General features: G+C 49.3%; 1 protein-coding gene across 1 annotated transcript in view; it reads left to right on the top strand.

Moving 5' to 3' along the window:
* The window catches only part of MED12L (mediator complex subunit 12L), a 265,350-nt gene that overhangs the window by 46,300 nt on the left and 192,518 nt on the right, over positions 1 to 26,532 (top strand). Inside the window, exons 6-11 of the mRNA XM_081302589.1 lie at positions 10,090 to 10,259; positions 13,687 to 13,797; positions 14,963 to 15,232; positions 16,190 to 16,339; positions 17,071 to 17,170; positions 17,475 to 17,611. Of these exons, the coding sequence (XP_081158715.1) occupies positions 10,090 to 10,259; positions 13,687 to 13,797; positions 14,963 to 15,232; positions 16,190 to 16,339; positions 17,071 to 17,170; positions 17,475 to 17,611 (938 nt within the window). The remainder of the gene's footprint in view (positions 1 to 10,089; positions 10,260 to 13,686; positions 13,798 to 14,962; positions 15,233 to 16,189; positions 16,340 to 17,070; positions 17,171 to 17,474; positions 17,612 to 26,532) is intronic.

The following is a 26,532-nucleotide window of genomic DNA, read 5'->3' as shown; positions in this document are numbered from 1 at the left end:
GAGATTGGCCTTCTCTGTGCATATTTCCTTGTTTTTACCCAGTGACTCTTCCCTCTTCCCGGGTCCCCTCCAGGACAGCACATTACAGTTAGCTGTCACATCTCCTGAAACTTCTCTTGGTGGCAGCTGAGGGGGGGTCCTCTGTTTTGATGACTTTGATGGTTTTAAGGAGTCCCCTTGGCCACAGTGTAGGGTGTCCTCGGTTGGAGTGTGTCTCCTGTTTTCCTTATGGTGGGGTTGTTGTTGGAGAAAGACTGCAGAAGTCAGTGACATTCTCCTCTTGCTGTCACCATGTCCCAGGACCATGGATGTTGACTCCACCAGCCAGCCAGGGCGTGAGGTTCTTCGCCCAGGCTCTTCCCACAGGCCTCTTTGGGAGGATGTGGGCATTCCCTGCTTAGCTTCAGGAGTTCTTGAGCTCAGAGTGTCTGGGGAGGCACATGGAGTTCCCTGCTAGGAGGTTGGCCTGTGTGCCTGAGCCCTGCCTGCTGCACACTCGTGCCTTGAGTATCATGTTTCCTTGGACTCAGAAATTCATTTTGTGCTCTGGGCTGTACGTCTGCATTATTCTGTTGACCAGTGCCTCCAGCTTTGTCTAGGCAGAGCTCTTCAGTTGGCCTGTGTCCCTTTGCCTGCCCGCCCGCCTCCGTGGGGGCTTTGAGTACTTCTCACCTTTTGGCCCTGCGGGCGGGGTGCTTCGTGCTCCTCCCGTGGACTCCCTGTCCCATTACAGAAACGTACAAATTCTAGCCGGGCTTCCTGTGCTGCATTATAAGTCCGTATGCCTCATCATTGCCCTGTGGAAACGGACTCCAGCTTTTCCAAAGTAAAGATGTGACATTCTCCTCTTGCTGTCACCATGTTCCAGGACCATGGATGTTGACTCCAGCTCTGGGCTCTCGTGCACCGTGTGATGGCGTGGGTCCTTTTCCCCATTGGAATCAGGAGCCAGTAACCAGCCCAGACATTGACCGAGCAGCGAAGGGGACTTTGATTCTTGGCCACGAATGGGAGAAGTGGGAGGGAAGCTCACAGATGGGCTGCCCGCCCTGCGAGGTCCAGGAGGCTACGGGGGGGAGGGCAGAAGAAACAAGGGACAGGGAGGGCCTTGGCCTCCTTCTTGAGAGTGGGCAGAGGTTTTCTAGGAATTTGGGCACCACCTCCGTTTGCCTCTTTTGTGATTCTTTTGGCTGTTGTCATGGCAGTGGTCAACTGTCATGGTGCTGGGGGTGTCATATACCATGTAGGTGGGGCACAGTGTAGCTGCACTGGCCTGCTGGTCACTCTGGCCATCTTAGATCCAGTCGGCTTAAGTTTTAGAATCATTTCAGACCAAGTGTCTCCAATCTTCTGGGTGAATTCTCTGGAATAAAGTGGCTCTAGGGTTCTTTTCAATGCTGTTATTTTGGAGTCAAGGAATATGTGGACTCTATTCAGCTAAGAATCCGTGAGTTACCGGGCTGTCTCTGAGTGTAACACAGCTCAAGAGCAAGGTTTGCTTAAGTGACCATACTGTGCATCAGTGACAGGCCTCCAGAAACCAGGATGGGGTGGGTTCTTGGGTGGGGCTGGGATGGACTGGCCTGCTGGTCTGCCAATGCACAAGTTTTTTGTGTTTTAGAGCGTTTTGGTCCAGAGTCATTTGCATGGTCACCTGGCACTAGGACGTTTGTCGACTTTGTGTCCTTATGAAGTGCTGGTGGCTGGCTGAAGGTCGTTCAGAAGCAGACACTTGGCCGCACCCGCACGCAGGACCTGGGCACGAGGACAATGCTGCTCTCCTGACACCTAAACCACGGCTGATGTTGAAATACGTTGCAGTGCAAAGTGGAAGTTTTTGGGGTCCCCCACACTAAGCTCTGTGGCAGAAGTTGGGGGAGGGACAAGGTGGGGGGTTCTGGTGGCTGCAGTGCCTCCCGGGGAGCCGTCAAGGAGCAGGTGCAGATGTCTGTCACCAGTACTGCTCCACCTCCTCTCCTTCCCTGGAGGGCCTTACCCTCCTTGGAGGCCCCTCTTCTCCCATCTAGAGCACCGTCGTGTCCCCCAAGCCTGTTGAGGAGTGCAGAGAGGTGGGCGAGTGGCCAGGTCTGTTGTCCTCCCCTCCTGGGAAATCTTGAGTTCCATCTGGGGGGAGGGGCAGGTCCTTAGGGGTTAATTGATGGCACCAGTGTACCTTGTGGAAGGACTGCCCCAGTTCTGTGCTAGCTTAGCATGGCCAGGGCTGCTGCTCAGTAGCTGCAGAAGTTCGAAAAGGTTGAATTGGAGGAAACTTGTGGTGACCATAACATCCCTTTCCAGCAGGTTGCCACCAGGAGCTGAGCCTGCTGTGGCAGAGTTCAGTGTGGGTCCCTTGGCTAGAAGGAGACCCTGAGGCTGTAGGCGTGGAGAGGACTGGGGTGATGACTGTGTGTTGAACAAGAAATTCTTGTTTGGGGGGCTAAAGTAGGAGTGTGGTTGCCACATGCCTTGGTTTGGTGTGTGTTGGGTGTGATAGGGACAATGGGCACATGGAGAAAGCACGCTCCGTGTAGTGTGAGCACGTCTGCATTCTAACAGGAGCCAGAGCTGGGGGCTGACAGCAACAGGGAACATGCATGTAGGGTGTCCAGTGCTGTTCCCATGTCAGATGCCACTCACGGCCCCAGGGAGGAGACACAGTGCCTTCTGGCCTCGCTTGTACCTTCTTCTCCACCTCGCAGGGCCTTGGGCTCCCGTTTTCTGTCCCTGAAATCTTGGAGCAGCAAGTGTGTCCCACGGCTGTGCAGCTAGTGCATTGCCTGGGGATGGTCCTGTTTCCTGGGGGTGTGTGGTCCCTTTGGTTCCACCTTTGCCTCTGAAGCAGCTTCCCTTGTCTGCCTTGGCTCGCAGAGGAGTGACCGTCTCCCTCCACACCCAGCTCCTCCCAGGTACAAACAGGCTCTGGGTGCTGAGTGTCTTGCTCCAGGCCCCAGAGCTGCCAGGGACCTGGAGCTAGGAAGGAGTGGGCTGGTGCCTCCTGGACTGGTGGCCTGCGTCAGCTTCAGTGAGGTAGCATGCCCCAGCCAGAGAGGGCCGGTGCCTAGGAGTGCTGGCCAATACTGGCTCTCCACACAGTACCGGGCCCCGTCCGGGCTGTGTCTGCTAGATTGTAGAACCTCTGTTCTCACTGTGTGTTCTAGGAAGCATTGTGTCCCACATAGGTAATGTCCCCACATTCTTGTCTTCACATGTCCGGACCTGTGTATCCACCTGCCTTTGAATATCTCCAACTTTTAGAATTTAGTGTATTCAAAATGGAGAACCCTGAAAAAGGTTAAGACTGGGGACTGTGTTGATGTCTGTATTCTGATTGTGACACTCTGTGGAGCATTACAAGATGCTACCTTTTGGGAAGACTAGGTGAAGGGCAGGTATGCTTCCCCCCTCATGACTACAGGGGAATCTACAAGGAGCTCAAAATACAGTTTCATTAAAACAAAAAGTTGATGAAAACAAACTGAACCCTCCCTCCACATGGCATTTGGTGCCACTGAGGGCTGCTCAGCACCTGGAGGCTGCCCCTGTCCCTGGCTTTTGTCTCACTGCAGGGCTGGGCGTTGCCCTCCATCACAGGGTGTCTCCCTCCCCTGCCCCCTCCTCCAGTCTCCTTGCTGGACATGGTGGCCCACCTTCAGTTGGTTTCTGCAGCTTCCTGAGAGTCTTAATTTGCATACCTGGACTTGCTGCTGCTTTGCTCAGAACCCTTTGGTGGTGCTTTATCCTTTGTGATAAAAGGCCACCTTGTGTGCTTGCCCTGCCTGGGTCAGAGTCCTCCGCAGATTTCTGGATGGGGCTCCAGCGCCAGAGTCATTTGGAGCTGTGTGTCTCTCCAGTGCCCTCTAGTGGCTGTCTGCGCTGGCGTCTGAGGACTGCTGGCCTCGGGCAACACTCCTGGGCTTTCCTGCCCTCTGCGATGCCTGGGAGGCCCTGCTGCTCTTCCCTCTGCTCCTCCTGCTGCACCTTCTTTGGGATGTGGCTAGGATGCCTGCCCCGGTGCTCCCACTCCTCTCTGTCTGCAGCCAGAACAACACCCAGTGCTGCCCGTCGTTCTCCTGCTCCCTGTCCTCCCTGTAACCCTCATCCCAGCAGGTGTTTGGCACTTGTTGCTTCTGTGGGGTGTCTGCCGGTCTCTAGTCCTGCGCTGTCTTCTTGATCCTGAAGAAGCAGTACTCGGCTGTGCGCTGTCCTTGTCCAGTAAATAAGATCAGTTAAACATAGCACTGCAGTGTCACTCGCCAGACAGCACCGACACTCATTGCCACTAAACACTGTGACATGCAGGTGGCTGTTTTAGGGCAGGACCTTCAAAGCCTCAGGAGTCCAGCGCCCTGTTCTCTGCAGCATTTTCCACTAAAGACCAGCAGCCCACCCAGGCTCCCTACCCTGCCTTCCCTCATTTCCTGCTGTCCAGCCAGAGGCCCAGATTAGCCAACTGGTCATTCAGCAAAACATGGCCGTCTGGCTGGTGGGCTGACTGTTGGTCCCTGTCCCACTGGGGCCGTCATTTCCGTGGGGCCGTTCTCATCCAGTTGCCAGTCAGCACAGTGGTCTCCCGCTCTCCCAGTGAGCAGCAGCTGAATGGGGAATTTGGGGCTTCCTCCAGCTCTCTCTAGGTGTGACTGAGGAGCTCTTAGAGCCTCAGGTCATGTTACATTTCAAACATGCAAACATTGAAGTGTACAATAAAGCCCAATTCGCCCTGACCCACGTTCCCAGGTAACTCAGGCCACTCGTGTTCCTGCCTCTCATCGCTCTTGTCTCCATTTCTTTTAGTGAAATCATTTTGAGGCACTGTCTTTACTCATGACATACAGATGATTTCCTACTGATGGTTAGACATTTCAAGAAAACATTTCGTATTTACATATACATATGTATAACAGTTTCATTGATAGAAATCATGCTTTATAGCTACTCCATTTAAAGTATATGATTCAGAAATTGTGTTCTCAGAGTTGTGAAACCACCAGACACATCTTAGAATGTTTCAGCACTGCTAAAAGCCACCCGTGGCTATTCTTGTCATTAAGGCCCTTCCTGGGGCTGTGGATTGGCTTGTTTGGACATTGCCCGCCACACAGTGTGTGGTTCCTGAGAGCCAGCTTGGTTCAGTGGTGTTGTGGCATGTGCCATCAGTGTCATTCCTTGTTATGGCTGAATAGTGGCTCTCTCCCATATGTGTGCTGCATTTTACTTGGCGGATTGACATGAATCGTTCTGCTCTCTGTCTCTGCTGAGTCCCACTGTGTTCCCTGCACATTTGTACCTGTCTGTGTAGACGTAGCTGCAGAGCTGTCGGCTATGTGGGATCCTCACGCATGGTCTTTGAGGAGCAGTCCTTTTCTGAACACGCTTCCGCCCAGTGAGGGAAGAGGGCTGCAGTTTCTGTCCCTACCACTGCCTCTTCCTGCCTGTTCACAGTAGAGCTGGCCTAGGCCTCTGTGGTATTGGTTTGCATCGCCGATGGCCAATGGTTTTCAGTGTCTTTCGGGTCTGCTTATTGGCTATTTATCTTCTTTTGAGAAGTGTCTATACAATCCTTTGCCCATTTTAAATTAGGCTATTTGACTTTTTTTTTGGTTGTTGAATTGTAATAGTTTCTCACTTATCCTAGGTTCAAGTCCTTTATCAAAAGGTTTTCCTGTATTTCTTCCAATTTGTTATTTATGTATTTATTTTTTACTTTTAAGGATAGTGTTCTTTCACCAGGAACCCATTGTAACATCACAAAGTGTGATAAATGGTGTAAAATCTTTCAGTCTTTTATTGAATGTTTGAAATGGAGCATGCAGCAGCTTACATGTGCCCAAGTTGATTTTTTTCCCATTTGGTCTGTGCCAGAGCCGGGCTAACTAAATCTTCTCATCCTAACATTTCGAGGACTTCTTATTGTCACTGTGGAACCCAGGGAACACTTTCCAAGAAGTGGGTTTCTGAGGTGGAGCTGTCACCTCTGAGCTCAAGTGCTGTGCCAGTGATCACAGTGCCTGCGCTGGGGGCGAAGCGAGCAGTGGTCAGTCGATGGTGTTCGAGATGATGTTAATTCCTAGCTGAAGCTTTGCTCATTAAGGGCTGTGGAGCCACTGGATGGTTTTGAGCTATGCAGCGGACGCTGATCGACTCCATGGTATGTACAGTGGTGCTGGGTGTTGCATCAGCCACGGGTGCTAAGTGAGGTGACCAGAGGCAGGCTGTCGGTGGCTGCCCTGTCCATCAGGTCAGGCCTCACTTCCATTTTCTTTCTAGAAACATTTCATTTTGTCTTGAGGATGGTGCTAAGAGCTCCTGCGTGTCGTTCAGCTTCTGTTTTGTGTGCACTGTGCCAGTGGTGCGTCCTTATGGTCAGTGGTGCATCCTTACGCCCATTGGTGTGTCCTTACGGTGACTCCAAGGCATGTGTGTATTAACCCAGGTTTTGCAGAAGAGGAAATTGTGACTTAGTAGGGGTTAGGTAACTTGTTTCAGGCTGCACCCCTGGCGAGTGATGGAGCCGGGGTCTGGAGCCCAGCACCATCCTGTTTCAAAGCCTGTTTTTCTTCTGCCACTGAATGTTGTTCTATGGCTGCCGAGATGGCACCGCAGCATCAGGCACCTCCGTGACTCTCAGTGCCAACCCTCGTTGCCGAGGGTGCTCTGGGTTTGCTTCAAGTGGAGGCTCCTCTTCTGCCAAGCCCCCAGCCTCCCCTGATATCCCCTGCAGGCTTTGTAGGCTGAGCAGGAGCCTCTTTCCCATGGCAGGTGTCTGCCTTCCCCACAGTTTTCACCAATGGACATGCTTTTGCGTTCAGGGTCTCTCTGCCTGGTCTCTGCTGTTGGTCTGCTGCGTCTGTGTGCAACCCTACAGTGCCACATCCGCACAGAGGTAGGTTAGACGGCATGAGCCCTGAAATGCCCCAGGCTCAGCCTCTGTTCTGGGCTGGGCTTCAATGAGAAGGAAGTGTGGCTCTGAGATTCTGTAAGGTAGCGGGAGCACATCAGGAGGAAGACCCCTGACTTCACTCTCAGGAACAGTCGTGTTCATGAGCTTTCCAGGAACCCGCCTCCTGGAAACGAAATTCTCCACAGCAAAAGAATGGGCCATGGCTTCTGAGTTGTTTGAATCCAGGGTCAGAGCAGCCTCATTGGTCATTTTCTGCCTGTGGGCCTTTCTTCCCCTCTCCGTATCTCTCCTACAGTCTTTATCCATTCCCATTTTCTTCTTGTCACTTGAGACTGTGTCCCTGTTCCAGTCCAACTACATGAGAAGCTGACAGAACTGGGCCATTGTCAGTGGTTTTTGCTCAGAGCTTCCTGGCTGGGCTGTGGTCATGCAAGCCAGTAATCCCCATGACTCAGGAGGCCGAGGCAGGAGGGTTGCAGGTCCAAGGCCAATCTGGGCAACTTGGTGAGAAGTTGGGCTGGGGATATAGCTCAGTTTCAGGGACCTTTAGGTTCAGACCTAGTACCACAGGAGAAAAAAAAAAAGTCACCAAAATCTTCTGTTGCACTGTCACCCCTCGGGGCTGACAACCACGTCCAAGTTCAAAGCAGACCTGTGTGTCCACTGACCCTGTGGTCCTTCACGGCACTGAGCTCTCTCCACAGGTGCAGGGCACACAGCACAGACTGCCACGCATCATCTTCAGTTGCCAGTGGCAATCATGGGTATGTTCTGGGTTTTCATCTTCATCACCGCGTCTTTCGGCCCAGGCCTCTAAATCAGTGTGGTTGATGTGATGATTTAATGCTCTGTTAATCATAGCTAGGGCCCAGTGCTGAGAGGGCTCATCCGTGAATTCCTAGAGGCGTCAGATATGGAGAGGTGCATTCAGCAATATTTAAAAAGGAGGTATGCAAATGTCTGTTAAAACATCCAAGTGCACATTGAGGAGGAAAGATGGGAAGATACCTTTGGTCCTCTGTGTCTGCGGGTTTTGAATCTACAGATTAAACCAACCCTGTACGGACAATAGAAGATAGGTGCATCTGTTGAACACATGGACTCTTTTCCTGTCATTGTTCCCTAAACAGCACAGCATGGCGACAGCTTCCATGACATTTACACCGTATTGGGTATCGGAAGTGATTTGGACAACTTAACTGAAGGTTTTGTGTAAATGCCACGCCTTCCTGTGGAGGAGGCTGAGTGTCGTGGATTTTGGTAATGGGTGTGTGGGTCCTAGAACCAGTTCCCGTGGACGCTGAGGACCGACTCTGTATGTCCAGGTCATGCACTGCAGACATGTGTCCTGATAAGGAAGGCACACCCTGTGTGGACTGGGCATTGTGTCATCCTTAGCTCTGGAGGCTGCCCTGCCCTGCCCTGCAGGCATGTTGAGAACAAGAGCCACCCTGCCACAAGTTAATAGCAAGGACTGCCAAACAGAAGCTGGGGTGTGGGTCCTTGTTATTTTTATATTTGCTCATTATAGCCGAGCTAAACTCATCCCCCTACGGCTGGCTTTTGTTGAACACACGAATGTCCTGAGACTGCTAGTCCACGTCGGGGAACAAGACGGTGGAGCTGTTGGTGACTTGGTGCTTTTTTTTTCAGTGGGGCGAGCAGTCTCAAGCAGTTGTGTGCAGTCAGTGGAGCTTTCTGAAACACTATGACACTCTGTGGATAGAAAGTCAACCTTGGGTTTGATCATCAGCTCATTGCTGGAGTTCAGTAGCCTTTACATTTTAATTTTAACAAAGGCACAATTAGAACAAGTGATTTAGACCAGGACTTAACAGAGTTATCCCTGGTGCTGTTAGCAGATACTTACCAAGTAAGAGCAGAGCAATTGGGTACCCACCAAGTAAGAGCAGAGTGCTTGGGTACTGACTAAGAGCAGAGTGCTTGGGTACTGACCAAGTAAGAGCAGAGTGCTTGGGTACTGATCAAGTAAGAGCAGAGCTCGTGGGTACTGATCAAGGTCTAATTTCTGCTCATGACTTTTGTTAGAATGGAAGGAGGAGAACCTGGGCTGAGGACAGGAGGAAGGCAGCGCTGTGTGGTGGTATTCATGTAAGGTGGTCTCTTCTAATGCTGCTGCACTGATCCTGGTAGAGATATGGCCACCAGCGTTTCGTTCTTATCCGCAGAATGGGCTAAAGCCGGCACCGCATCCCTTGCGGTTGCCAAAGGCAACACACTGATTTAGTTTGTGCCTCCATGGTGGATGTTCGTGAATAATTTTACTAATTTGTTTTTCTGGTGTTACTTTTCCCACTTCCTTTCTGGTGTCCGACATTCCCTCACTCCTTACTGTGTCTGACTCCACCCCTGCCGTGCTGAGGCATGTGCTGGTGAGGAGCAGAGAGTGGCTGCAGGTCCAGTGCTGGCCAGGCAGCTGGGCCTGTGTCCTGGGCACATGCTGCCATAGTGCGTGGTGCAGACAGTGTAGGTGGGAAAGCTTTGCAGGCCACTTCTCTTGGCAGGAAGCCAGAGTGCATCTTAATGAGTGTGTTTAAAACCTGACTTGGACCCTGAAAAGCTGAACCCCAAGTGAACTGCCTTCTGATCTGAGACTTTGCTTTCTTCTGCTGAAGAAGCTAGGCTTGGGATGGCCTTCCTCTGCTGCTGTTTCCTGTTTTGCGTTTGGTATTTTTGTCATACTTACTGTTGCATCACACAGAGGATCATCAGACGGGTCAAATTCAAATGTGGATGTGTTTTCTCCTAGGCGAAGGGTCGCAGAAACTTAAGGGTAGGGTGGCTTTTTCCTCCCGAAAGCTGGCAGGCTCTGCTGGCTGCTGCAGGGCAGGCCACCTTGCACTAGCATGCGTGACTGCAGGGCTTGGGGTGGGCTTGCTGTTCTGAACTCTGTTTGCACATGCAAAGACCATTTTTATGTTGTATTTGTCCAGAGGTACCCCACCACTGAGATGCATCCCTAACCCTTTTTATCTTTTGAGTTAGGGTCTTGCTCAGTTGCTCAGGCTGTCCTTGAACTTTTGATCCTCTTGCTTCAGCCTCGAGTCACAGGGATTAACAGATGTGCACCATTGCAAATACATCCTCAAGATAATCATAAAGGAGAAGAAAAATGTAATTCTTAAACCATCGTGTCTAGAATTCAGTGTATATCTCTATTTTAAATGCAGAGTGGACGCAGATATCTACTCGGTACCTTCGAGAACAGCTGGCCAAGATTTCTGACTTCTACCACTTGGCGTCCACTGCGAGCGATGGCCCTGTCCCTGTGCCCCCCGAGGTGGAGCAAGCCATGAGGCAGTGGGAGTACAACGAGAAGCTGGCGTTTCACATGTTCCAGGTAATTCCTCCAAGGCCTGCAGAGGGCTGTGTGGCATGCTTTTAAAAAGAGCCAGTTCTGTGCACAGATGTATGTTGCTTAACGAGGGTACCAGTGCTGAGAAGGTGCTCCCAATGGTCTCATCACTGCACCACCATGGCCTGCGCTCATGCCCACCGATGCCATGCTGAGTGCCTGATGCATGTGTGGTCTGTCCACGACTATGTGACTGCAGTTATGTCCTGTGTGTGTTAATTGTGTCTTTATATGAACCAACACATTCTGAGAAAGTAGCCTGACGTCTTTTATGACATCATGACACCTTTACCCTGGGATGACAGCCTCTTCTGCATGTTCTTCTCCAGCTTTCTAGGATGTCAACCTTTTTAGTGCCATTAATTACTTTGCAATTGTGCTTTTAAATATAATCCTTGTAAGCACCTTATTTTGCAAAATTGGATATACTTGTTCAAAAACTCCCCTGAGCCGATGCTTCCTGTCTCCTAATACATCTCCTTTAGGGCTGAGTTATTCCAGAGAAGGTTCATCTTCATTTGGTTCAGCTGCTGTTGAAAATGCAAACAGTCAGGCCAGGAGCTGAGCTCTCCCCAACTGCTGATGTGCTCATGTGTTCACACTTACCAGAAAGGGGCGCAGGGGGCCGTTTGCCTCATTTTCTTGGTGAGGAGGTGTGAGGCTGGAGTCATATCATGAGCACAGACTTTGAGTACCTACTGTGTTAATCAGAGGAAGGGGATGTGCAGTTTTCTACATTTGCTTCTTAGAACCTTAATGATAATATTCAGGTGATATGTGACTTTTTCTAAGAGCTCAAAGTAGGAAAATAAGGGGTTCCCTTGTGGAGTCACATGGCTAGTTTTTAAATCACCAAAAGCAACCCTCACAAACCTGCTTCGATTTGTCATAGAACTGTGTCAGTTGGCCTTACCCTGAGTGTCTGTGAGTTTTTGTGAGCTGAGAATTTAGTCTGAATCTTGGAACAAGTATATGTTAGCATGTTTAATATTTTTGGAAAGATTATTTTACACTGTAGGAACATTGAAATCAATGTCACTTCTATAAAAGACAATTAGGTCATATAGTGGTGAACATGACTGAAACATAAATAAGCTTGTGATATTTCAATTTGCCCATATTCTGAAATGTGCACCAGACCTTAGTGCTGATCCACATGCAGGCACGTGTACAGATACACAGGCAAGGAGATGTGCAAAGGCGTCCAGAGGAGGGGCGGTTACATCTATGAAGGCTCTTTTTTAATTAATTTTTTTGAGGCTTGCATTTACCATTTCTTGTACTTTAGCACAAAATTGCATTTTTATTCATTTAAAAAATATGTATTTAAATAGACAAATACTTTGTCCTCATTGAAGTTCATTTTAGTGGTCTAAAGTTCCCTTATAACCATTTTTGACTCACTCTCAGTATCAAGAAAACTAGAAATTAATAGAACCTTGGTGTCATGTCAAATAAGGATCACTGTAATTTATAATTGATTAGTATGTTTTCACACAAATCCTTGTTGACTGTTGTGGTGGGTCCCGGTGATACATAAAGTTTACTAGGAATAGAGCAGGATTTCACACTAACTAAACTCAGTTTGTTTCCATGTTGCCGTGAATGTACGTGTTTTTTTCCAGAAAATGGGTCATTTTGTTGTTATTTCGAAGTTTCTTTCATTCTGTGACTCATAGTACAAAACTGTAACAGAATGTCACATACGTGCCTAGAGCGTCATGAAAGAACATATTTCTGTTTATGTGTATTTGAAGGCAGTAGGCAGAGGTGCATGTTGCGAGGGAGTAAAATTGTGAGTCGAGGGGAGAAATAAAGAATGTCCATGCACTTCTGCCCCTTTCAATGCTTTATTCACTCAAATTACTCAATACAATTTCACTCTATAGGTTCTTAATCAAGAAAATGACAATCCTTAATGCTAGGCACTACAATAGACATAATCAATTCACATCAAACAATTCTAGATTAATTCTAAGCACTGCAAAACACTCTTAATCATGACAGGCTCATGACATTCCCTCTGTAGGCTAAGTTCAAATGTCAGATCAAAAGTCTTAAGCCTTAGGCTTTATGTCCAGAAGATGCACACTCACTCAGACCACGGTGATCAGGTCCGGAACCAACGCAGGCTTCTCCTGGCATGGAGTGGACAACCAGTTGAGGAGAGGGTCGTAGGGAGAAGTTGTGGCTCTCAACAAGGTCCAGACGAGGCCGTAAAGTTTGAGAGCAGTGAGGATCACGCAGAGGATCAGGAAAGATGACTAGTGATGGGATGTCTGGTCCTCATCAGGCTCTCCAGCTTGAGTGCATCCTTGTTTCGGCTGGCTGAATCCCTGTTCATTTGCTCTATTATTTATACTAAATTTTGGGGCTTTTAACCCCCCTTTTAATCCTTATCAGCTACTACCGGATTTCTCAGTGACATAATTTACCCTGGGGTCAGAAACATCTGGTCTGGTGGTCTCCACCCTGATCTTCCCACCTTTCCCTCTTTTCAGGCGAGGACAGCCTGCCAGGGACTTCACTCTGTTTATCTGGTTGAGGGGAAGTGACTTGTCTGAGGCCATCCTGGAGGGCTCTGTGGGTGTGCCTGGTGAAACTGCAGGTTTCAAACTGGAGTTTTTAAAATGGAGTTGCTTAGGCTCAGGCCTCAGGCCATGCTCACAGTGCTGATGGTGTTAGGTCAAGATCGGCACTTGCCTAGCATGTTCAAAACCCTGGGTTCCACCTCGAGCACCATACTCAGTCAGTAAAGCAGCGGTCTGTCTGATGGGCTCCGCCAGCCTGGCCCTCCTGGAGCCGGTTAGTGTGCTGAGTTGGATTGTTTACACGTGATTGTGCACTGCTTCCATTTCTTTGTATGTATGACAGTGGGTCGATATGTTGATTGTTGCTGTTGTGTGGAGGGCTCTGGGCCTGGGGGGGTTTCCTGACTTCCCTTGAGGTGGTGATCCGAGCTGGGTGCTGTGATGGCTCGCCATGCTGGAATCCAGGGCTTCTCGCATGTAGGCAGACACTCAGGAGCACTTGGCCCCTGACCAGCTCCCCAGCCCGGGGATCTGCTTCTTTCCAGCTATCACTGTTCATCAAGTTTCCATCCCTGAAATCTCACCATGGACTTGATTTGACCCGGGAATGTGAGAGCTTTCAAATGTCCTTTCTTGTGGGAATTCATTGTTCTGAATTAGAATTCATCAGATTACCAAAAAATAAAAATTCCCAGGCCAGTCATATTAAAAAACCCTAGTTCTTCATGGATTATAATTTGGACTGTGGCCAACAAGACCGTGTCACTGTGACAGTGAGACAGTAGCGAGGTGGCGCCTAAGCTGAGGACTCATGGTGCCCTTGACGCGGTCACTGGTGTTTCTCTAATGGCACTGGCGCAATTGTTCTTTGCCCACTGAAGGAAGGATTGCTGGAAAAGCATGAATATTTGACGTGGATCCTGGATGTCCTAGAGAAGATCAGACCGATGGATGACGACCTTCTTAAACTCCTACTGCCGCTGATGCTGCAGGTACAGTAATGGGACCTTGAGCTAGCTGGTTATGGGCAGGAAAAGTCAGTCTGAAGGCAATGATTAGGTAAATAGAAGTAGAAAGGGGAACAGTTCCCTTTAGAAGTGGAAAGAATGAATATCTGCCTCCAAAGCAAGTGTTTTCAGAAGAGGTTTAAAAAAATTTTTTTTCTAAATTTTATATAGTATTTATTTTTAACTTTTAATTTTCTAATTTCCAATTTTTTTTTTTTAGTCATTCATGACAGTACGGTTCATTTTGATACAATTACACAGACATAGAATGTCTCTTATTCTAAATTAGGCCCCCACTCCTGTGGACATACACCCTGGTGGAATTCACTGTGGTGTAGTCTTATACTACGTAGGAAGACTTGTAGTGACCTTCAGCAGTCATGTCCGTGTTTTTTGGTTAACGGGTAATCTTACTGCACTGGTCTCTCCCTCGTCTGAGCTGAGCAGACAGCCCCTAGAATAGTGCCCCCCCCACGGAGTGCTGCGAGAACAAAACAAACCTCCTCCTGGTAGAGTGCAGAGAATCTCTACCTTCTTTTGATAATTCCTTGAGTCCCTGGCAGGTAGGAGTCTTCTCATTTTGTTCTCATTTCGTGATGTGCCTAAGATGTGATGAAATTTAAGTTCGCCAAGTGGGATACATTAGAAGCTGTTCCCCATGGAGAAGTCACACGAGCCTTTGATGATTGGAGCAGTGCCCGTGTGCTCGGGGAGCGGCGGCCCTCCCTCTCAGCTGCCCCTGACCAGGTGCTGCAGACACCTGGCCTGTCACGGGTCACCAGCCAGATGGGCTGCTGAGCACCTCAGCTGCGACCCTGTGGACCCAGATGTGCTCTGTGTGTAAAATGCTCTCCAGCCTTCAGACTTGCAGGGGAGAAACAAGAGTGAACGCTGCTAGAACACTTTTATGTTGGTCAGAGATGGACATGATCAAATGGGTGTGTTGGGCTAAACACAGCACATTATTTTAATTTCACCTGTTTCTTTTAGTGGCTACTAGAAAATTTCAGATCAGATGTGTGGCTCAGTTCTGTCTGCAGTTGACAGCACGGGTCTGTGCAGGCTTCTTCTTGTTTCCTGGAGAAGCGTCTGCCTTGGAGCAGCTGCTTGTGAAGGCGGGCGTGACTTGCGGCTTGTCTTCTCCTTGCAGTACTCAGATGAGTTTGTGCAGTCGGCCTACCTGTCCCGCCGTCTGGCCTACTTCTGTGCCCGGCGTCTGTCCCTGCTGCTAAGCGACAGCCCCAGCCTCCTGGCTGCCCACTCCCCCCACATGATGATCGGGCCCAACAGCTCGGGGATCGGGGTGCCCAGCCCCGGCCCGCCCGGCCCCGGCATGAGCCCCGTGCAGCTGGCCTTCTCAGACTTCCTTTCCTGCGCACAGCATGGGCCCCTAGTGTACGGACTCAGTTGCATGCTGCAGGTGAGTCTGCGGCCCCGGTGATGTCACATCAGTCCCATGTGGGAAGCCATGGGGCTGGAGATGGCACTTTACTTCTATGTACTGAATGTTGTTTTTCCCTCAACCAAGTAGTTTATGTTGAAGTTTGATTACTCTGCGTGGGATAAAGCAGAGAGAAGATTTGCTGCATTCTTCTAGAAGAAAGTTTTTGTGGTTGTCCTCTATTGAGGCCTTTCAGCAGCCCAATTAAAAGTCCTCCAGGGGACCCACAGGGTAGCCATTGCTGTCACCAGCCACCCTGTTCTTCTGGAGGAGGCTTCTGTGGGCAGCGCTGGCTTCCTCAGTCACGTCTTGAGTTGGCTGCCTGTTTCTTCAGTCTGAGCCTCTGGCAGGCACTGCTCCTGGCGGGCATGCTTGCTGCAGGTGCATGAGGGTGCTGCCCTGGGCAGGTTGCTGAGCAGTGCCCTCAGGGGTGAGGCATAACCTGCCCGTGGGGCCCCACAGTGCCACCCTGAGTTCATTCACATTTCCTGAGCTCTCAGGTGCCCTTTGGAACTAGGGTGGCCCTGAAGGTGGGTCCCCACAGGAGCTGGGGCTTGCAGTCCTGTAGGGAAGGCAGAATCACGGAGCTGCAGTGTCCTGTGACAGGACGAGGGCTGATAGGGACAGGCCCAGCTAAGGCAGTCACAAAGGGGATCTGCAGCCCAGCCTGCGATCAGACAGGCTTTCCCAGGGGACAGTTTGAGGCAATGAATTAGGGAAACATGAGGTGAGGAGGGTGTGATGGGGGGTTCCTGGCATTGCTTAGAGCGAGAACCTATTGTCTGGCGTGCAGATTGGGGTTGGCGGGGTTGGAGTAAAGAGACCCCCTGGGCCTTGAGCTGGGGCATCACTGATGGTGACAGCTGTCTCTGCTGAGTCCGCAGCTCTCCTCCTCCACCTCCCTCTCACATCCGGATTTCCCTGCTTCCTTCCTAGACGGTCACTCTCTGCTGCCCAAGTGCCTTGGTGTGGAACTACTCCACAAATGAAAGCAAGAATGTGAGCGCAGGCTCACCTCTGGACCTGCTGCAGGTCGCCCCGTCCAGCCTCCCCATGCCGGGAGGGAACACGGCATTCAACCAGCAGGTAGACTGTGTCCTGGGTGGTAGGTGTTCTCCAGGGGCTGGGCGAAGGGCCCCGCCTGGGTTCAGCCGGAGTTCATCCCCAGCTCTGCTCCTTGCCCCTGCCAACCTCAGGGTTCTCTGCTGGTGCTGAACACAGAGGTTCAGGAAGTCGCTCCCTTCCCTTCCCCCTCTTGCTGGGCAGTCCTGCTTAGCGTCCTCCTCCCAGGCCAGTTGGTGGTGATGCCAATGCCTGACCGTGACTCCCATGCTGGCGAGTTTCGTTCAGTGACTCTTCTGTGATCTTCTGGTGTTGCTGCTTTGTTTGAAGATTTATGCAACTTGAACAAGTGTTATAACTAACATGTAGAAGATCATCCTTGTTTTTTATTTATCTATTTTTTTTAACCAAGCAGTTTTCTAAATTACTAAAACATTGCTAGTTACTTTCCTGACTAGACAATTGGCTCAAAGAGGATATTTAAAAATTCTTGCCCTTTCTTACAATATCCTAAAGCAATCCCACCTGTTTCAGTGCCCTTCACACATTAATTTCCATGGACATTTGTCATTGAGAGCTGGCACTGCATCAGCACTTGTGCATTGGAAGGCCGTCCTTGTGGGCAGTGGGCTGCTCTCGTCCCCTGTAGCCATGGCTGTCGTTCACCACAGGACCTTCTAGGCAGAAACCCCAACATGACTTAGACAGCTGCCTCGGCTTTGCAGCAGAGTTAATTGGAAGCGATTATCTTTCAGGTTCGGGCCAAGATCTATGAGGTGGAACAGCAGATAAAACAAAGGGGCCGTGCGGTGGAAGTCCGGTGGTCCTTTGACAAGTGCCAGGAGTCCACAGCAGGTACAGGGCACAGTGGAGGAGCGGGGGCTTTCGTAGGCTCGGCCTCATGCCAGGTTTCAGATTCTGTCAGTGCACTCCCGTGGTAAGGAGGGTCTTTGGCACAGCTCTGAGGGGAGTTGTGAGGACATTCTTCAGGTTCTGCCTGTCTGGAATGTCTGGTTGGACTTCATGGATGGTTCTCTGGGGAAACATGCCCAGCATGGTGACTTCAGGAAACCCCCTTGCTCCCCAGAATGGTGATTTTGTGCTCTGCTCTTCTGGTTTCCGTGGCCTCCCTAACTGCATGCTTTATTTCTCCATCTAGGGGTGACTATCAGTCGAGTTTTGCACACGTTGGAAGTCTTGGATCGACACTGTTTTGACCGAACTGATTCCAGCAACTCAATGGAGACGCTTTACCATAAGATTTTCTGGGCAAACCAAAACAAAGATAACCAAGAGGTAGTTGAATTTCTCCTTTTATTTTGCCTTTTATTCTGTTGGTATATTTTCTTCATTGTCATTCAAAGAAATGACAAAGCCTGTTTTAAAGTGTAATATTTTATGAAGGCTCATGCACTGTGAAATTTCTCTCAATGGACTAGCATGACTCAACATTATTAACACGAACTGTCCGCTGGGATGGTCTACCTTTATAGATTGATTGGAATGATTTTTATTGGCCTTTTACATCCTCCCTTCATTTACCCTTAACAGAACATCCTGTGCTTCGACTAGGGAGAGGTCTTGGTGAGATGATTGACTTTGACTCGGGGGAATGCATTTTAACACGCAGCCCAGCAGAGGGCAGTGCATGAACATCTGTGGTTATGATCTTTGAAAACTCTTCAGTGCTGGTCAGGGCTTCCCAGAGGAACAAACCAGTAAAGAGAAACTGTGTGTGTGTGTGTGTGTGTGTGTGTGTGCGCGCGCGCGGGGGCATGTACATGTTTCTTATCTGCATCTATCTAGAGAGAGAAAAGAGTGCTTTTTTTTTTTTAATATTTTAAAACTGGCTGGTGTGATTGTAGGTAGTGGCAAGTGTGACATATGCAGAGCAGGCTGGAGACCAGGGAAGAGTGGGGGTTGCATCCTGAGTCTGGGGGCTGAATTCATTCTTCCTTTGGAGACCCCAGTCTTTCTCTTCAGGCTGTCAGAGGACTGGATGAGGCCCACCTCTGTTATGGAGGGTGGTCTGCTTAACTCAAAATCTGCTGATTTAAATCCTAATCACATAAAAAAAAAATAACTTTGCAGCTATTTGATATTTGACCAAAGAATTGGTCATGGACATGTGACATTGAGCAATTGCAGACCATTTTATGTTTTATTTTCTTAGTAACAGATATGTCATTAATGAGTGACTCTATAAACATAGCATTTGCAATGATCTTTATCTAGTCTTGCGTGGGGGAATTAAAAGTGTTTTCCTTCCACAGTGAAAAGTGCCTGTGGTACAGCCAGTGTGGGCTAGGCAGAGGGAAGGCCAAGGTGAGGCTCGACAGCCCTTAAGAGCACCTTAGCTGATGGATGGCAAGGACCTTTGGTTCTAATGAAGCCTTTGGGAATGCACCATGGAGGACGGGGTAACCACCTGAGGCCTCCCTGACCCACCTCTGTGTGAGCCAGGTACAGAGGCTACGTGGCTCCTTCTTTGGAAATCCTTTTATGAGTCATTGCCCTGATTCTCAAAGGTGCCACATGGGGTCAGAATGTCGACGATGTGGGTAGACCTGGTGGGCATCTCACTCTGGTGGGTGGGCACGGAGTGCTTCAGCACCTCAGCTCCTCAGGAGGGAGCTCCGCTCCACTGTGGGCCTGTATAACCCTGTGCTTCCCGAGGCAAGCTCTGGGGCTGCCCTGCTCTTTTGGGATGGAAACCTTATAGTCCTTCTCTTTATAGTAAAATTTCCTAAGGCGAGAGGTTTCCAGAGTTCTGTGGTTTTTAAATACATAGACATGTGATATCTGGGATGAAAATCCTGAAAATTTAAGGTGTCCTTTTGTGTTGCTAAGCTTCTTGTGCTAAGTGTTGGGTCACAGCCTGCTTTCCCTGTCGAGGCTGTTACCAAGTCCATCGAAACCAGTCAGGTTGGGGTCAGTCTGGCTGCTACTTTCTAGGGTCATGTTGGCCCGTGGAAACTCAAATTGCCCACTAGAAAATGATAGTGAGGGTGTCTTGTCAGGGGAGAAATCACACTGTGCTGTCTATGAACAAGATCACACTGTGAGGTTTTCCCACAGCCCTGTGGAGACTGGGTGCCTAGATGAGCTGTTGGGGTGCCAGTAGATTAGAACTTCAAATTACATTTTTAAAAGCTTCCTTTGTCTCAGTTTTATAACAAACACAGTTATTACTGACGGCACAGGTAGATGTTCATGAGGAAATGTGTGTGCACTGAGAGATTTTCCAGAAGCAACCCTTCAAGCCCAGGGGGGGTCCCAGCTCCTCTTCGGGTGCAGAGAGGTACCCATGGCCACCTGGAGTGTTGCCCTGGTCAGCAGTGCTTATTCTCAGTGTTGACTCAGCTTTGGAAGTATTGCATGTGAGCGAGTGAGTGGTTATTTTGTGGTTGACATACTGTCTTATGAGGAAGATGAAATCTACATTTTTTTTCCTATAATTTGGGCTGATCACCCACTGATCTGACAGAAGAACACCTGAAAGGACAGACTCTTCAGGGATAGTTAGCATCCAGTCAATTCTGCCAGGCAAGTGTTCTACTACTGAGCCACATCCCTAGCCCTGTTTATTTTACTTTGAGATGGTCTTGCTAAGTTGCCCAGGGTGGCCTCGAACTTGCCATCTTCCTGCTTCAGTGTCCCAAGTTGCTGAGATTCCAGGTGTGTGCCACCTCACCTAACATGGTTAATTTTTAAAATGTGACTGATATTTACGTGCATCAGAGAATGTGTATATTCATGCAGGCATGCAGATGGCATTGCACTGTGCTTACTGTCCACCAGGGGTCACCCTTTCCTTGACTCTTGAGTCACTCTGTGTTCCTGGAGTTCATAAGGGGCTACAGCTGTGTTGACCCTACCTGTGAAGGTAGAAGTTGTAACACTCAGGCAGGGTTCAGAGGCTTGTGTGCCCCCGGGGTGCAACCTTGAGCTAGGTAGTAAAGCTATGTGCCTCGTTGTTAAATAGGCACAGAGCACCTTGCCTCTTGTCTCTGAGGAAACACGGGCACTTTGAGGATTATGAAGCACTGTACAAGTGTATTTCAGAAATAGTGACTGTGAACAATAGTAAAATAAAATCAGTATTACTGTTTCATGGGGGACCAATATGTTGACGCTGTCCTCTGATGAGGAGGGTTGTGTTATGAAGTGGTGTGGTTGGGATAGAAGGCCTTCTCTCTTCTTGGAAATGGACCTCCTTTTCTTGGGTTTCATAATGTGTCTTCGACTTCGACGACAGAGTAGACACAGACCGGTCCTGAGCCCCAGGTGCAGCTGGCGTGTGCTGCTCTCCTGGAAGTCCTGTCTGGGCATGCTCCAGCCCCAGCTGCACAGTGGGTTTTCCCACTTCTGTTTGGGAATCTTGAACCTCACTCTCCAGATTCCCTTTTCTCTGTAACTGCGGAGGGGAAATCAGGCCTCTCTGCCTCCTTCTGGGAAGCCGGGCGGTTGTCTGTCCCAAGGGGAGAGGCCAGGAGAGCTGCAGTTCAGATTTCTGAGAATACTTGGTTTGGTACCTTGTGAAAGCCCTTTGGGATAGATGGTGCATGGATTAGGACGTTTGAGACCTGGGTCCTGGCTGTGGTTGGCCTGTGGGTCCCCAGGGGAGAGTTGGAGCTGAGCTGCTGCCACATCGGGTGCCAGGCCTGGGATGCCCCTTCACTGTCCATGTGGAGTGCCTCATTCCTTTACCCTCCTCCTCGCCCGCGCCCCCTGCTCCTACTCTGTTGCAGGGCCAGGGTCCTGGGGTGAAGGAGTGAAAGCAGACCTAAACCTTAGTGTTCTCGTGCTCTGGTTGGTTTCATGGCCTCCACTAGGTGTGAAGGTAGAAGTTGTAACACTCAGGCAGGGTTCAGAGGCTTGTGTGCCCCAGGGGCCAGGCTAGCAACGTGCCCTGGTGGCAGGAGGCTGCGCACAGGGTGGCCAGGAGGGAGGGCCCCAGGGCGACTGGGATGGGCACATCCCTGGGCATCGCCTCTGGGTGCTCCCTGGACTGCAGGCTCACCGTTGCCTGGTCCTCAGAGCGACTGTGTGCCACGCTCTGTGCGTGAACCTCCCCAGGATTCGGTCGTCGTGTGGGCTGCAGCTTGTCAGCTGGCTGTGTTTGCAGAGACACCATGGCTTTCAGTTGCTGGTAGTTGCTTCCTGCCACACTGACTTGCCCTTCTCCTGGGGAGGCAGCTGGAGCGCAAGGCAGTGTCTGCGGGACTGTGGAACTTACAGGTTCCAGACCGGCCAGTCTGTCGGGGCGATCCCGCCCCCAGGCAGCAGAGGGGGCAGCCTGGCCTTCCAGAGCGCAGACCGCTTCCTTCCTCTTGGTTGCCCTCCTTGCCTGTGGTGTGAGCGCAGAGCCAGCTGCAGTTTGGGGTGCCTGGGGAACAGGATAGAAGTGAAGGTCTCAAGGTGGCAGGAAGAGCTGCCTTTCACTTCTCTCTCCACAGCCCCAGGAAGCAAACTTTTTCCTGAGTAATGAAAAGGGCAGACCAGCTGGGCGGGCGGAACTCTCGAGAACAGCAGCTGTGCATTTCCTCTCTCCCTGCTCAGACCTATGTGTTTGTTGCTTGCATTTGCTTTGTGCATGTTCACCCTGCCTTTCGGTTAGCAAAGATCTCCGACTAGAGCAAGTGTCTCCCTCATCGGGACACAGACAGGCCCTCCCAGGCCACTGGGCCTGCTCATGGTGGCACAAGCACTCTGTGAGCACGGGCACCTGGAGGACAGGCCCGGGTCCTGCATGGCTATGCTTGTCCATGCTTGTTTTCTTGCAGTGCGGTGGCTCTGGGATGTCAGGCTGTCACTTCGCCCACAGCGCCTCAGCCCCTAACCAGTGCCTAGTCTGGCAAGGGCTCAGTGGGTGTTTTCTTGGTCTTTGCTCATAACAGAGCTGTGGGGCAGTGACCACCTCTGTAGGATGTGGCGTGGAGGGACAGGGTGCCTAGAGTGATGGAGTCTGTGTGTGTCAGTGTGTCCAGCTCTGATGTACAAGAAGGCATGCGCAGCTTCAGATTTAGGAGCCCAGTGGGTGTCAGTGTCTGGGGAAAGCCCGCTGGGGTCTGTACTGCATGGGATCAGGACATTCAGGACCTGGGTACTGCCTGAGTTCCCCTGAGTGAGGCAGGGCGTGGCTGCAGTGGAGCGTGGCTGTGAGGCTGGCAGGCTGGTGCAGTTTCCTCGTTGTGAAATGGGCATTCTACTTCCTGATGTGAATGGCCTGGAGCCACGGCAGGAAGCCCTGTGGATCAATATTTACAGTGTCGGGTGTGCAGGCAGGTGCTCAGTAAGCACTAGCTGCTGCTGTTACCGACCCGGTGCTCAGAGAAGCAGTCAAATACCCTGGAGAACTGGACTGGGTATGGTCAGACTGCTTGTGACAGGACCGGTGGGGCTGTGGTGGACACGAGTCCACCCCACAGCCCACTTGTCAGAGGCACAGCCAGTATCTGCCAGGCGTTTTGCATTCTTTGATTTTCTCAGTCTTTGCCCTCTGTAGGGCAGCCACTGGAGGGATGGACATGCCTGGCATGAGCGTCTGCAATTCCATGTTGAGACACAGATGCCTACTGAAACGCTCAGAGTCTTTTTGATATAAGATGGGGGGAAAAGTCTCTTCTAAAACCAGGACTCACGGTTAAGTGGGGTGGAATTCTAGGCAAGGAGGCACATGGGGGGCTGAGGGGAGGCCTCCTGTGGATCTGTGTGTGCTGGGTCATGTCATCAGTGCTGACCCTGGCCTGGGTGGACACAGTTATGTTTCAGAGGTTAACATGCTTTCTCCTGTTCACCCAAAGGATGCACTGCGGATCTTTTTTAGCTACCATTTTCTTCTTTCTTGAAATAAGTCCATGAGCAAAATGTCAGTTACATTAACATAGTTGGGAAAACAAACCTTATGTGTCCAAACATTTAGACTTTGCTGATTTGAGAAGGCCTGTGAGTTAGTTGACTCAGTTTGCGGGGAGCCTCTTGGTTAGTTTGGAGTACATGTGCTATAGAGCTTTCTGTTCCCATAGCAAACGTGAGAGAATCAACCTGGAAACAGAAAACGTGTATCTCAGCTTCCAGGTTCAGAGGATTCATCCATGATCTCTTGGGCTAGTGCTTTGAGCTGTGCTGGCACTTCCTGGTGGAAGCACACAGAAGGGCAAGACCACTCATCTCTTGGCTGGGAGCAAAAGAGAGGGAGAAGAAAGACTTGCAGTCCCACTGTCCCCTTAAAGGCACATCCCAAGGACCCAATACCTTGCTTCCAGTGCCTCCCCATAGCACCACAGACTCGGAATGAGCCTTCAGCACATGGACCTTTGAGGACCTCTTATCCACAGCCACGCACGCGGCCTGGTAACCGCGTCTGAGTGCTTCTTACACACCAGCTTCTGTGCACGTAGTTTTCTGTGGCATGTGAGATATTTTTTAATGTCTTACTTTCTAGATGAAGAAACCAGTGCTTAGAGGGGATGAGAAATGGTCCAAGCTCATGTGCCAGCTCATGAGTAGGAGAACAAAGATTGGGATCCTGAGAGGTTCCAGAACAGTGTGAGTTTTTAAGTGTGAGTCTGTACTAGGTGATAGTCCCTTTTAGGGGCTTCTTTCTCATGTATGCCTCATTTGTTTTGTTAAAAAGCCAAGTCCTAAAAAGGGAGTCCACTTAGTCCCCCTGCACTGGTCTGTCTCCATCGGGACTAAATTGGCCAGTCAGAGGCAGCCACACGAAGCCGATCATGGAGATTATTTTTCTTGAGTTATTTCTTAGTAAGATCTTTCAAATACGTCTTAGAAAACTGTTTCTAGAAACAACTGCGATCTTATTCTTCAAGTATTCCATGTGAACGCCATTCCCCAATTTTTCCACTGACCTTAACCTTCTCCCTTGGAAACTGTTCCTATTTTAAAACAGAAAAAATGCAAAACTAGGGAAGAAGACCCTGGGTACTGGAAGGTGCCAAACATGTCCAGCGTCAAAAATTCCATCTTGAGCAGGAGGAGTAAAGTCCAAATCAGACATCAGGCTCTTCTCTTAAGGCTGGTTTCTTTCTGTCCCCGGCTCTGTCTTGACAGCGGCTGTCACGAACAGCACGCTTAGCGTGTTTATTCCAGGCCTTATGTTGCTTAATTTAAAAAGTATTTTGTTTCCAGTAATAATGGAGCAGAACAAACAAGTTCCAGAGGCCGTTTTGGTAGAAGGAGGGAGCAACCTTTATATCATTTTCTACATTTTAATATTGGAATATTTATGTTTAAGAGTAATTTCTAATTTTTCAGAAGCTTCTTTGATAATTTTAACATATTAAACATTATTTAAATTAAAAAATTCAAATTCTCAAGTTGAACAACTGGTCTTTGTTTATCCCACTTACTTTGAGCCATTAGGACCTGGGTTTGAGTCCTGGCTTTGGGCTCGTTATTTGCCCCAGTGCCAGTATCCCTGTGTGGCCCTGTCGATAGCACCCTTGTGCATGGTGGCATGTGCCAACACCAGTGGTTGTGCTCACAGCTGGGCAACTGGTTGTCAAGCCTGCTGGGCAGATTTCACCTGGCAATTTGCATTTCCCTTCTTACTTGTATATTTCCTTCATTTTTCATAAAATGCAAATAGTAAAGCCTGTTGTACCCATGCAGAGGAGAGTTTTGTGAATTAAGCATAGCATTTTAATTATTTTGAGAGATTTGTGCTCTCCAAGGGCTTTTGGAAGGATGTATTCTGTGATTATAATTCACCTGCCCTGTGACTTACATGATCATGAAATTGACAGACCTCTAAAACCCCTCTATTGTCTTCATAGGTATTATTTAGACGTTGATGAATTCGTGAAGAGTAGAAGATTCATGCTTTTTGTCACAGTGCTGATGAATGACACTTAGTTGGTTTCAGTATTCAGATGGCTTGTCTTAACTGTTATTTCCTTATCTATATCATTTCTTCTCAGAATTCAGAGTTGTGCTATCTGTAACTACTTACTACTCAAAAAAGAAAAGAAAGGAAAAAAAAACAGGGGAAGTCCTCGTGCTTCCATGGCTTCTGTTTTCTTTCTTGGGTTTTGGCAGCTCTGAAGGCCATCAACGCTGGCTCTGAGGCTGTGAGGCAAGGAGAAGCTGCCCCAGGCCCCACCAGAGAGCCCAGTCATCTCCAGTAGCTGTGGGAGACCACTCTGTGTGCAGAGGTGATAGGAGTGAAGAGTGTTCACGTTAGCATAATGAATCTTGGGAATGGTTAACAGCCGCAGGCTCATCACCCTGCTGGAGATTCCCATGGATGGTGTTGTTAGTCACCTCATACAGGGGAACAGTGTCCCTCTGCAGTCACACCTCTCGGCTCATGTGACTGGCAGATCAGTCAGCTGTTACCCCTGCCTGCGTATTATCCCACGTTACTCATTGCTGCTGAGGTATGGACCATGTTTTCTTGTCTCCAAATGTGCCACTTTGTTTGATGTTGACCAGGAGTGATTGACTTCATTTTTAAACATGTCCTTTGTAGTCTGAGCTGTTTTATTTAGTGTCTGATCTCAGGTCTTCTTAGCTGCGGCTTGCAGTAATGAGTCACTGACCCCCCATTTCACCTGGATAGTTGTATAATCCAGGTATCTTAAGAAATTTATTAACACAGCAAACAATCGTTCTGTGTGTCTCTAACTTCCTTAAGAAACAACAATGACAACAACTGTTTTCTCAGAGTCTTTTAAATTCTAGTCCATCTGTTTTAAAAGCCATCTGGAGTTTTGTTAAAAAAAAATGTAGACATATTTTGTATTTTGAATTAGCATACAAGGGTATTGAACCACAGATGTTGAAAAAATATATATAATACATATTGTATATATTTACATGCACACATATATATTTGATTTCTTTGGTACAGAAGCAATATTTTCTCATTCAAAACCTGGGGAATATACAAGAGTATAAAAAAACAAAGCCACACATCCACACATTGTATATATTTTTCTCAAGCATTTTTAAGAATGAGGAGGTGAAATCCAGTCTTTACAAATTGGAAGATTAGGGGCTGGGGCTGTGGCTTAGTGGTAGAGCACTTGCCTAGTATGGGTGAGGCCCTGGGTTCAATGCTCCGCACCACATTAAAAATAAATAAATAAAATAAAGATATTGTGTCAAAGTACAACTAAAAAAAGATTGTGTAATTTCAGCTCATATTTAGTACTTTTGTATAAATCACTGTCATAATCACTTGTAGCAATTCT

Source organism: Spermophilus citellus, assembly GCF_964194105.1.
Source record: "Spermophilus citellus genome assembly, chromosome: 7".
Classification (NCBI taxonomy): domain Eukaryota; kingdom Metazoa; phylum Chordata; class Mammalia; order Rodentia; family Sciuridae; genus Spermophilus; species Spermophilus citellus.
The sequence above is the reverse complement of the archived record's forward strand: the minus strand, read 5'-3'. Positions and strand labels throughout refer to the sequence as shown.